This window comes from Hermetia illucens, chromosome 5 (assembly GCF_905115235.1).
Source record: "Hermetia illucens chromosome 5, iHerIll2.2.curated.20191125, whole genome shotgun sequence".
Taxonomy (NCBI): Eukaryota; Metazoa; Arthropoda; class Insecta; order Diptera; family Stratiomyidae; genus Hermetia; species Hermetia illucens.
The window spans coordinates 39357687-39370197 of NC_051853.1; the positions used below are offsets into that span (position 1 = coordinate 39357687).

Genomic DNA, 12511 nt, shown 5'->3' on the forward strand with positions numbered 1-12511 from the left:
CTTCAGTGCTCCTAGATAACTTATACCTTCTGTTGGTGTCAGAACTCACTAAAAGGTTCGTTCTCCTCGTGCAGGTAGAGAATACAATACGATAGAATTCTTCGGAAGTTGTTATTTAGTCATGGCCCTTGTAAGTCGATGACCAGGTCTCCTCCAGAACCGAATTCTAGCATGTCCGTGTATTGATTGGCTCAGATCTGTGAAAAGTCTTTGAGCGCTTCTTTGCTAAAATGCATGAACTAAGATTGCCTGTGTTATAGTGATTGAAAAGTAGTCCCGAAAACTACACTACTGAATGAATGCAATGTCCATGTTTCGCTCATGAAATTCTCTTCCACTTCAGTGCTGTTCGTCTTGACAGGGAGAGTTGACGTCCTCCCCTTACTCTGGATCTATCTATTCCAGCATCGTTGACGATTTTAAAGTTTCCGTCTAGTTTATGCCGTACATTAATTTACAGCCTTTCGAATGATCTCTCACTTGTCGTTAATAAGAAGTAGATTATTTCCCTCGGAATTCTACACCTTGATGAATATAAAGTCTTCTGAGATGACAAGGGAACTCTTAAGCGCAGATTTTAAACAAGCTTAGGTCTACCAATATTGACCTTCGCAAGGCAAACCCTAGCGATAGGCCTTCTAGGAAGTTCGCCGGCCAGGGACAGTTTAAACTTTAAACCATTCCAGCTGTCACTGATTTTAGCTGCACATGACGCCTGCAAATCGCGCTATAGTTGGTCTTTCCCCGAATCATCTTGGACCAATCAAACCATGAATGGGACCTGTGTTTCTATTGAGGCGCAGAGTTCTGAGCTTTATGTCTTAACTTTTGCTTGGGATAGTTTTCATCAACGTGCTTGTGGCTTCTAGCGCCTCATTAGAACACCTTCTGACATTATGGTGTAGGCTGGTATATAGCGCGAACGGTCTGGTTTCATCCTTCTTGCAAGGATAACCACCACAATTTTTTGTGTTTAATCGATTGTTGTCATTTTAGTATGTACCCCTTGTATTCATTAACAACTTATATTACTTATCTTTGTCCTAGTTAACTTGCCTCTCACTGCTCCTTCGTTCATCGTTTTTGCAACTTTATTAGGAATTCGGGCGACTTTTCTCTATAGTCAACTTGGGATTGCTTTGAGTAACTTCCATTTTGAATGTTTCAGATATAGGATACTATAACTGTTTCACTAAATGTGTACTTCTACCTTGGAGCCACCATTTCTTTCCTTGATGCTTCTCTGACTCTTCTGTTATCGTCAATGTTTTAGTTTTTTTTTTTGTTTTTTGATACGGTAACATTCTTTAGTTCCACGAATAAGCTCCAACAAGAGCATCCTCTTTGGCAGACCTAACATACCAGAAACTGAAGTTGCCTCAATTATTCAGACAACACATATTAAAAGGTGACTTAGTTATGCCGCCATGTGCGCATACTATTCCAAATTTGAGTGGAGTTCTGTTGTAGCTCCAAGTGGGCCAATAAGATCTTATAAAGGATTGTCTCTACTCTAGTGGTGAGTCTTTTTGTCTTACATAGACAACTTTTTTGTATTACTTAGAAGACACTAAATCAGATGTTCCACTTATTTAAGTTATAACTCTCTTAGGGAGTAGGCTAAATTCTACAGGCCCTAATTAATGGTTTTGATAGCTTTTGTTGCCTAAATGGGATTCAGACTAGCGACGAATGTTCGGATTCAAATTCCGAAGTGTCATGAACGTTGATGATCATCTTCGTGTTGTCCAACTGATGCAGGCTCATCACTCGCACAGCATCACCTGTGATGACAATAAAACTAAAGCATAATTTCACTGAAAATCATATGAGACAAAAGTATGCTAATACAAAAAAGATACTTTGTACCTTTCCTATACTCGACGAAGGAGCTAAGGGTGTGAAATTTGTGTAAAACGTATGTATCAGAATTTAATATTAAAACTGGAATGCCCCAAGGTAGTATGCTCAGTGCTATAACTACCCATACACTGCAGAATTTCCTTCAAATTCGAATCATGATGGGACTTTCTACTCATTAAAGGAATGATCTTAAATCTAGAGACATATATTTGGAAACGGTTTAAATTCATCTAAACTATTTAGTGAGAAAACTCATGCTACAGACTACTGAAGTCATCATAACAAAATCAAACCTCTTAACCTTGATAACAGCGTTCATTACTATATAAGCCTTGACTGGCTTGAGGAAATCCAAGGCTGTGGCGAAAATTATGCAGGAAACACAAGCCCGGGATGGAAACTATCAGAAGCCCCCTGTTTCATTTAAATCAAGGGCAAAAAAAAACCCAAACCTAAAGAAATCACTCCTTTTCCCTTCTCTTCAGACCAGTTGTTGCTCCGTGAATCCAGGAATTTTGTCTAGAACCCTTATTATGTTAGTTGGAGGGGATACCTAATAGTATGCAACTTTTCCAAAGTGCATTACCTTGAACAGTTACAATTATTAACCCACAAATTTTTCTTTCCATATTTTCTAGGCTTAGAACGTGTCGCTGAGGAGTTAATGGGTCGTAGGAAATGGAAGCTCTACCAAGAAGCACTAGCACGATCTCAAATAAATGTAAATGCCGCCAACCTAGTCCAAAACAATACGGAAGGTAAGCGAAACCCCACCAATTCTACTTCTACCTCTAATTACATAAAATTTCCAATACAGATTCGATCAACAGGCTCGATTGTATCGACACACAGGAAAAACAAAAGCTAACTTCGCTGAACCAGCCGCGAGCCCTTACAGAAAATCATTTAAACGAAAACGAAGTTGTTGCGATAAAAAAAGAGATAAGCGAAAATACGGACGAAAAAGGCTGTGCAGTGTCAGAGAGAGGTGAGTGTTTTGGGAACATCTTGAAACTATACATTATCTGTATTTAGTCCTTAGTGTAATTAGTCCAAAGAAGAACTAGAAGGAAAACTTGGTATATTTCCATTGTTGTTCTTCATATAAAGGAAGCATTTGGCTAGTCATAACAGCGAAATTCATCTCAATGGCCTGCGGACTAAAAAGAGTCCAAAAGACAATCTTGTTGAAAATATCCAAATAGCCTTAAATTATAGCTCATCATATATTCTGAAAAAATTTTTTAAAGTGATCTCCATGTAAACCCAATTTATCATTGGATTCACGTTGAATTTTTAGAAGGAAAGCAGATCGGTATTATTTTTTGTTGCACTTTCAGCCAGCGTCCTATTTTTTGGACCTCTAAAACTGTCCAATAGCCGCAAGGAAAAGTGTTCTTTTCAACATAAAACCTTAAAAGTAAGCAAGCAGTTTCGCTAGTTAGTATTCTGTAGTAAGCTGTGTTTAAACCACCCTATGAACGCTTTGGCTCTACTATTCTCATAGACACCCTGGATCGTTCCACTCCTGGTAAATTCGTGCGATTTAGTTCCTCCAAGTATTACCAACGAAATCCTTTTTGTTGCAATATCGCCGGAAGCCCAGAGTTTCCAGACTTTTCCAGACTCAAGCGTATTTAATTTATCGCTAATAATAATAATATCTGGGCCCTGAAGTCTATTAACGACGGTACACTATGTTAGGATGCAACATAGTTAGCATTGTGCTCGCCCGTGATTATTATCCTAATTTGCCTTAGATACTCATTCATAACTGAGTCGACTAGCATCCGATATCCAGTCACAGCGTAAATCCTTCTGCCACCACTGGGATTTGAACGGCGACCATCCATTGCGACAACCTTGCGCTCTAACAATTAGACCGTTCGGAACCTGTTTAATTTATCAAGGCATTATCACTCCGCTTTAGAATTCACCTGGTTCGATTTAAGTGCTTTCTGTCAGTTAAGATCGCAGTGTTGTGTCTCCTTTAGTTCTTTTGAGGATTTAACTGGGCGCACTTATGTAAGGCGTATATTTGACCTTTGGTCCCTGTTTAACTTCTAAACTATGTATTTAGAGTGTCTGTAGGTATTCTATTCTAATCTTCCTAGTAAATGATATTTTGGCAGTCTTGGTTAGATTGATGCTTAGCTCCACCCTCCAGTACCCGTTACTAATCTGAGTTGGATTCCATTGTATGAGGTGTACCCATATTAACTCCTTCAGGTCTACAGGTACTACATCACTATCGCAAATTTGGATACTCTCAGTCCAATATTAGTTAGCCTTTCTAAAATTTCTTCAACTTTTCTGTGGACAATCTTGGGTTGAATTCATGACTGTAAGTTTGGTACCTTTCCGTATTTCCACTATTATGATTTACAGAATTTTGTTCACTCAAAAAACCAGAGCGCTCCTTGGTTCTCTTGCGGGATTATCGAAGGCATTTTGATTTCCAAAATGCAGACAAAGCTTCTTTAGTATCTATTACGCTCAGTGGTAATACTACCGTCAGCTGATGTAGGGTACCTTTAGTTGATCTTCCAGCTTTGGCGCGTAATAGTATGGAAGTAAAGGAGTGTGCGTTGCAACCTCAGTTCTACTAACCAAAATTTTTTCTACTGTTTTCAGTAGGAAGATATCAGTTCAATGAATACGAAAATTTTGGGCCGAAAATGAAAATTATTTCTGCCTACCTCCACACTCTTGTTCATATCCCAAAGCGTCACTGGCCTTTACCACTCCAAAGAGGACATGACGACTGGCTTCGAGGTTCCTTTCAGCAGTGCCAAAAGAATCCTTTTATTTGAAAGGTCCTCGCCCATCTTACTCTATCCTCCGACTATTTATCTATTAGTTATTTTCCACCTTTCTCTTTTCCCCTCTCCATTTGCCATTAGGGTGCCAAACAGTATCGTCCTGTCCTCCCCCTTATTATCGTTGAACACACCATTTTGTCTTTTGCATATTATCATCGTTAGAGAAAACCCCTCCTTAACTAAAACCCTGTAGAGACTGGATGCTGCTGTGGTCTGTTCAATGCACAAAGTTTCTAACAGTTATCTTGCTTTGTTTCTCAGAATAACCCTATTCATTTTGCCCAATGTAAAAGTCTTCGGACATCAGTCTTCACCTTGGTTTGATTCTTGGCCACCAGGTTACATCCGTTGATCAGGTGACCATCTTAACCGAACAGCAAGCTGCATATATATTTACAGTAGCTTTTCCCATTAGTTCCAGTTCTAGTCTACTCTTGATGTATCCATTTACGTTTAGATGAACTATGTAGGTCTACAAGTGTCTTATATAGGTATCCCAGCGTGTCCTTCTGGGATCCTATCTACCAATTTCAGAAACTCGCGCTCATTTGAAAATCTTTAATTTTAAAACTATCTAAAAAGTGAGAAGGCCTCAAAGTTCAAAATTCATGTCCGGCATAGCGGCAAGGTGGGTGACTTTGGCTTGTTGGGCTGGTAATCCCCAAAGACTTAAAGGAAAGTCACCGAAAGTCAAATCCAGTAAATACGGTGGATGTTGTGGAAATTTGAAGTTGAATTCTATGATTTTTGGCCATTAAAATGGTACAGATGTGCACCAGCCTGTTGTCCTGATGAAAGTAGATCACTTTCTTTTTCAAATAAGGATGTTTATTCCTGATTTCTTTGCTTAACCGGTGCAACAACGGCACGTAATACTATCCAGTTTGCTCTTCCGTTTTCCATGTAATCATATATAATAGATTTCACGCACATTCTAGAAAACCGTGACCAAAATCTTACCGGCCGATTTCACCATCCCTCCATACTTCGGAGCCCGCCTGCCCTTAAATATTCACTGTTTAGACTATTTCTTTGTCTGTGAATCGGCTCAAAAACCCATCAGGATTTTGACTACCGCCAAGGTAGCCTCCAAATCGACTATTTGGTTGCGTTTATTCTCTGGTGAAAACACACGCGGCACCCATGATGCCCACATTTTTCTCACACCCAATTTTTAGTGCAAAACTCTGAAATACTAATCCCTGCAATAAATCGGTGGCGCGCTTTGATTCGTTGACCACTTATAACAATATCTCCAGGAGTAGTCATTTCAACTGGGAGTCCCGAAGGATCAGATGGGTCATAAACTTGGTTTTTTAAAATAGAAGTGTTTAATCACTGCTAGAAACTCACTCCTTCCAACTCTTTAAAATTGATCGAACATTTCTTCCTTCAATTGACAACCCGAATAAAACCTTGTGTCGGATATAACTTAGGCTTCGACAGCCGAAGAAGAAAACAAACAACTTCCTCTCTGCCGCAACTTCTTCAGGGATCCCTGTGAATTTTAAATCCCCTATATATTCAGAATAATTTTTCATCATTTTCTTGGTACTCCAGAATATTACCGAATCTGTCGTTGTTATTCTGAATTGGCTGCAACGACCGGTCTTCTTCCCTTCTAAACCCCCTCCATTTGAAAGACGCCATTTTGGGAAATAATAAAGGATAGAAACTCTTTTGTCTCCTACGTTGAGACGCTTGAAAGCCAGACAATCACCAAACGTCCCCTTGTTATATCGTCCGCAACAAATATTAATAATTCAGCTCTCTCCCAATTTTTTTTACCAACATCGAAGACCACATCCCTAACCCCCATTCCGATGATAAGATGATGCATTTTTTCCTGTTCTGTACGAAAAAGTATTTTCTTCGAAAATGACCTGTGCTAAACGGTCATCCATATATTCTTTACCAGGTTAACATTGCTATCATACTAACTTCACAGAAGGGCTTGGTCCCATTGCTGACTTCTCAGCCTCTCTATCTTTGGGTGGCTATCAACATTGTAAAAATATGCCTCGACCTAATACACCAGTTTGCGTGGCGAGTAGGGCGTGTTTTTATGTATGACTAAGGAGTTGCTATGCCCTCCGTGCAATCACCCAGTAGCACAGTGAGGTCACACTTACGGCAACTGGGTATCAATGAGCACCCCGGCTTTAGCTCTGAGAACCTACATTCCAAATTAATCTACTCTGTAGTCCACAACTTGGCTGCCCTGCTGAGAAAGGCAGCATTACTGAATTTCTCAATCAATATGTTGATGTTCTGAGGCGTCAATAGATAACTTGAATTGCCATGTGGCCAATTATCGTACCAATCTTTAAAACCGAAAAGTGACATCTCTCAAACAAACACTTCCTCATTAAAATAAGTTCCTATTACCACCCCATTGACTGAAAATCATATTTAACATATTTTTCCTTTTTGCATTTTAAAGGTACCTTAGCCGAACGAAAGCACGAGGACCCAAAAGGTAATTCAGAAACAAGCATCACAAAATCACAAAGGGGGAAAGGCAACGACGAATCGGATACACCCAGTCCAATAGATTGGAAGCCAAACGAGAAGTGTTATTTCTGTGTTGACGGAAAACTACTCACAGTGAACGAGAAGGGAGATTTGGTGGCGGAGTCTGGCCCGGCTCCGTCCGAGGCCGAACTCGCCCATAGAGTAAGTACTTTTTCTAAAAAAATTTCTGTAACTCTTAAAAGAAAGATTTATGTTTGAATATATGAGTTCATTTGCAATCAACTTTTCTCCTCGATCCAAGCAGCAAACATCCTTAGATTCCGACAGCGATTCGAGTGATAGCTCCCCTGAAATCGAAGTACAAAGCCATACCGGTAATAATGCAAGTAAATCCGTAACATCACTACTCAGCGATTCACTTCCACCGAATATGACCTCGTTGGAATCAATGGCTGCGCATTTGGTTGCAGTCGCCCAACTTCAGGGGATACCACCGGGTCTACCACACCTTTATCCTGGTAATATACCGAATAGCACTAATTATATTCCACAGGGAATAACATGTCATTCCTTGTCTAGGCCTTTGGTATCAATTAGCCCAGCAAGTACCGCCATCAACGCCAACTACCTCAGAGATAAACGTTGCCGCTCTAAGTCCTTCACATAAGGACTCACCGAGCCCCAGTGATATAACCGGCGAACAACCTCTCGATCTCAGCGCAAAACCATCACCAAATTCATCGGCAGGCAGCAATGATCCAAAGCAAGCTTTCAGGTAAGTAAATTTGATCTCTATCTCTTTCTATTATGAATCGGAATCTCCGACTTGAGGCCATATATCGAGCAAGTTTTCTCACATAGATAGCAGTTATCGCAGGCGCAGTTTTATGACCCTTTCTTAACAAAGGCGACTTCTTTCAGTAGAATTTACAATTAAGGCACTGCGAAGTACGAAGTCAAGTCAATTGACAGGGCTTAACAAGGACCGCTTAACACTAAAAAAAAAGTAAAAAAATGAATTCGAACGTAATGGGTAGCTAAAAAAACGAACATATAGCACGTTATTTTTCAAAACATTTGGGGACCAATTTCCACGAATAATTGCCACCAGTTGCTCGCATAAATTTAGTACGCCTAATCGTGACTCACTCCTTGAAGCCAAAAATTGATTAAAAGTATAAAAAGCATGAAATATGTCTAAAGACCATCCAATCCCTCAACACGTCCACAAACCATCTCTTATGGCCTATTTAAGGCTATTTGAAATAATTAGGACTTATTTTTGCTTTTCCACTAGTGCCATTTATTACACTTGCAACAACCAATATTTCGGGAACCACTTGTTCACTTGATTAGTAATACAAACCTCCGGTGGTTCCCGAAATATCGATATTTGCAAGTGTAATAAATAACACCAGCGGAGAAACAAAAATAAGTTTTCATTACTTTAAGTTTTAAGTTAATTGCTAGGAACACCTCAGAATTGCACTTAGATATTTAAGGCTACTTTCGTTTTCTGCTGTCGTGCAAATGCCGTTAAGACACTGCAACGCCACAAGTGTTGATTACGCTCTGACCCAGGTGACCCACCCGTTCCATTGTCGTTCCCTTCAAGTCGTGATCTCGTTCTAGAGTCACACAAATGTCCCGTCCTTAAAAGTTCGGTGAACAAACCACACATCCAAGTTTTCTTACCTCCAGTGCGCCTTCGGTGGCCACTTCTGCCATTTTCAGTGTCGAGAAAGATGGCTTGTTGGTCACTGCGAATTAGGTCCTCACTCACCCAGGAGACCATAAAGCTCGGCTTCAAGGTCCAAAGGGATGTCAGCTCGACTTCTATCTTTAAAGTTGGGCACGCATCCAAAGTTGGTTAATACATTGTCTAGCTCCACAACAGTTCTAAGTAGGATTTGTCTCTGCTATTGGCCATTCCCCTCCCCCACTCTAAGGCCCACTCATTAAAGTTGCCAGCAATAACGCTAATGTTATGGTCTGTCCAACACCAAACTCTCTAACATCTTTTTATATTTTACTGTTGTTGGACCAGGAAGGATGTAGCAGCTATAGAGACTGATGCCCCTGATTCCAGAAATGAATTGCCGCCTCGTTTACACTTGAAATTAGAAAAGTTTATAGGGTAGGTCTTGAGTTGGAACGCAGTGGTTGAGACTGATTTGTACCAGACACATTTAGACGTGCAATTACACATTTAGGCGTGCACTATTTTAATTATAGTATCAGGTCCCCTTTCTATGTTTCCCTGATACATGCTACACGATTCCCAACTGCAGATCCGTTTTCACCTTTGAAAAGACGTCGGCGTGGAAAACACACCTTTTTATTGAAATGATTTTTATTTTCGAATGGACTTTGTTTTTGACTATTTTCTGCTTTTCAGTTTTTCGACTTTGCAGATACTCAAATCATAAATTACCGGTCGACTTAGACATTTTTGCTGGTTCGAATTCCTTCATTGAAGGAGCTTGGTAGCGCTAGGAACATATTTTGACCATTTCGTTACATACCTCACCTTTTTCCTCGCTTATTAGCTAATTTCCTCTCTAGTGTCCCAATATTGGACAACTTAATGGTCCTTATCAGAGCCGGGAAGTCTTAGTGACATGCAGCCTCCCCAATATGCCTGCATATGGGAGGATCCCGGGATGTCATTGTGTATTCACGGGGTAAGGACGAAGTAGCTAACTGGTGTCGATGACGCCTGGATGGTTTTCTTGTGTATTTTTTCCCACCCCACGTGACAAGCCACAAACAGCTGTGCAATGTCTGATGCTCGCAGCCAGGTGCTCGCAACCTCGTAACCGCACACCAATACATCGCATCCCATCACATTACCGCACTAAAGTCAAACCTTTTCACGAGCAAGTACCGAAGAAGATCGGACATGCGCAATGGTTCTTTTCTACCATACAACTTCAACTAATGCGTCGGGAGACGAATACGCAACAGGCAGCACGTATTGAATTTTTGCCACTATGTGATGTTGATGCATATGTATCTAACAACTGAAATACGCTACTTGGTACTTGTTTACTATAGAAAAGATGGAAAGCCTTCAAAAGTATGTCGAAAATTTTGTGAAGTGTACGGCGAGAATGCTGTGCGTAAAACTCCTCCCCAAGAATCGTTTGCTTGATTTCCTTCCGTATTTTCAATGCCAAAAATGCATGCTCTGGTTAGCCAGTCACTTGAAAAGTCGATGAAATAATGCAAATGGTCGAGCGAAACAGCCATGGAAGCTGGCAGGAGCTCCCAAAGGCACTAAGCATACGCCACATGAGAGTTCGGAATCATCTAAATAGAGTAGACTACTCAAAGAAGCTCAATGTTTGTAACCATTTTTGAACCGAATCATTATGGCGGTGAAAAATATATTAAACAAATAATTAAGAAACGGAAGCGATCGAGACCGATGACCCTCAACAAACGACTTCAAAACCTGGATCGACGGTAACAAACCAAACCAGAATTGGCCAACAGAAAAGAAATGGTCCTTCGTGACGACAATGCCTAGTTATACGCTTATACTTGGCTGGGACGTTTCAAGCCATCCAGCATATAGTCCGGACTTTTTACCGCCTGACTTCCATTGATTTCTGCAAAACCCTTTCAATGGTAAAAATGAAAATCACTTGGCCTGATGAAATTATGGAGATCCCAAAAAATGGCAAAACAATACCACGTAAAAATTAATTTTTGATAAAAGAAAACCTTTTTCTAAAATTTTCCGAAAATTCCGGGGATAAATCATTCCCACTTCAATATTACCTATTTAAACAGTAGATACTGCAGTAGTCAAATTTCCCCAAGCTACTAAGTCAATACGGCAGTTGAATATTGTCGGCCGGGAGCGCGCTTGCCTACCTCCGAAAGTCGCGGGTACTGGGTTTCCGAATCTCTACAATCCCCAACAACCAAACTTTATCTATTTCGTGTAAAAACCTCTCTGGGCTGCGTCAAGTATGCCTCTATCCAAGAGATGCCCCCAATAGGAGATTTGGAAAGACCGTAGAAGCTTCATGTAGGGCCTTCACAAACCAAGGGTGGTCTTAAACTTACACTAAGATTAATCCCATTAGTTCTGAGTCAAGATCGCAATGCTTTTAACTTTTTTTTAAGGACGAAAGGAAACGGTTTAGATTAAATAAAATTTAGGAACTGAAAACGTAGATTCATTTATTATCCTTAGATAAAGGAATTGCTAACTGAGTTAGATATCGGCAAGTCTGGTATAGCCTTGTGAGAGTACTATCAATTGTCAGTACAACTCGTTAGAACTTCCGGACTTTTTTCACATCTTGCATGCTAACGTGGAAATTCTCCAAAAGACGCTGGACCATATGTGAACAACATGGAAATTCTCACTTACTAAAATCACCGCCAATTCTGTCCTCTTCCGGACGAAAATACAGTAAAATATTCTATCACAGGCCGGCTTAGCTCCTTTCGTTCTTTGACAAAGCTCATGAACATACCTTCCACTCCCGTAAACTTAACGTTGCATGATATGCAATGCAACTGCATTTATAGCGTAGGCTTTAATATCCAAAGCAAATTTCGTATCAACAGATTGAACCGTCCCGAAAAAAGCATGACGCACTGACCAGAGGTCAGACGGATACGACAGGTGAATGGGCAGACAGAGATGAAATTTTAATTAGATTTTAACTTACCCAAAATTTTTGTACCTTTTTTCTCAATACTGATCATGCATTTAGTACGAACCAGTACCGCTGTGATAATCACTGCGAAGCTTAGATTGTGGTCCCCAAGTTAATCCATCTCCGAGACCGTCGGATTATGCCTACAGGCAGGCATTGTTGTTAAACCCTAGTATCTTCATGTATCTTTTGACTAAGATTTTGTTGTAACAAGTCGGGAAACCGGAAGCTGGGCGCTTCAGGTATGAAAGGTTTTGTTTGCTTCCTCTGTGGGTATATTTGAGTGTAGAACTATCCCATTTGTACGTAGCCCGTTATGTGTATGCATTTAACGTGTCTGACTACCCACTTTAGTGTGATATTAATATTTAGTTGCAGTAAATTTACACAGTAAAGTCAACTTTAAGCTACTGTAACTCTATTACTAATAGCATGAACTTGTGGATAATATGCTTCATATTATACTACTACGGAATAGATCCGTTGAAAAAATCATCACTTTCCACCCCTCCCACTCCCCGCCTTACAAATCTGAAAACTAAGACCAGCTTCGGAAAGTACTAATCCAGACCTTTCATTTGATACCCCACATGACAATATTCGGAGAAAAAGATGTGTACACCCCCCTTTTACATGTATGAGCGCCCCCCCCCCCCCCCAATTTTCGGCATA

General features: G+C 40.3%; 1 protein-coding gene across 3 annotated transcripts in view; it reads left to right on the plus strand.

Moving 5' to 3' along the window:
* LOC119657514 (mushroom body large-type Kenyon cell-specific protein 1) overlaps window positions 1-12511 on the plus strand; it is a 315414-nt gene that overhangs the window by 245550 nt on the left and 57353 nt on the right. For all 3 annotated transcript variants that reach the window (XM_038064453.1, XM_038064454.1, XM_038064455.1), the window contains 5 exons: window positions 2502-2621; window positions 2681-2851; window positions 7129-7361; window positions 7465-7678; window positions 7740-7935. In XM_038064453.1, the coding sequence (XP_037920381.1) occupies window positions 2502-2621; window positions 2681-2851; window positions 7129-7361; window positions 7465-7678; window positions 7740-7935 (934 nt within the window). The remainder of the gene's footprint in view (window positions 1-2501; window positions 2622-2680; window positions 2852-7128; window positions 7362-7464; window positions 7679-7739; window positions 7936-12511) is intronic.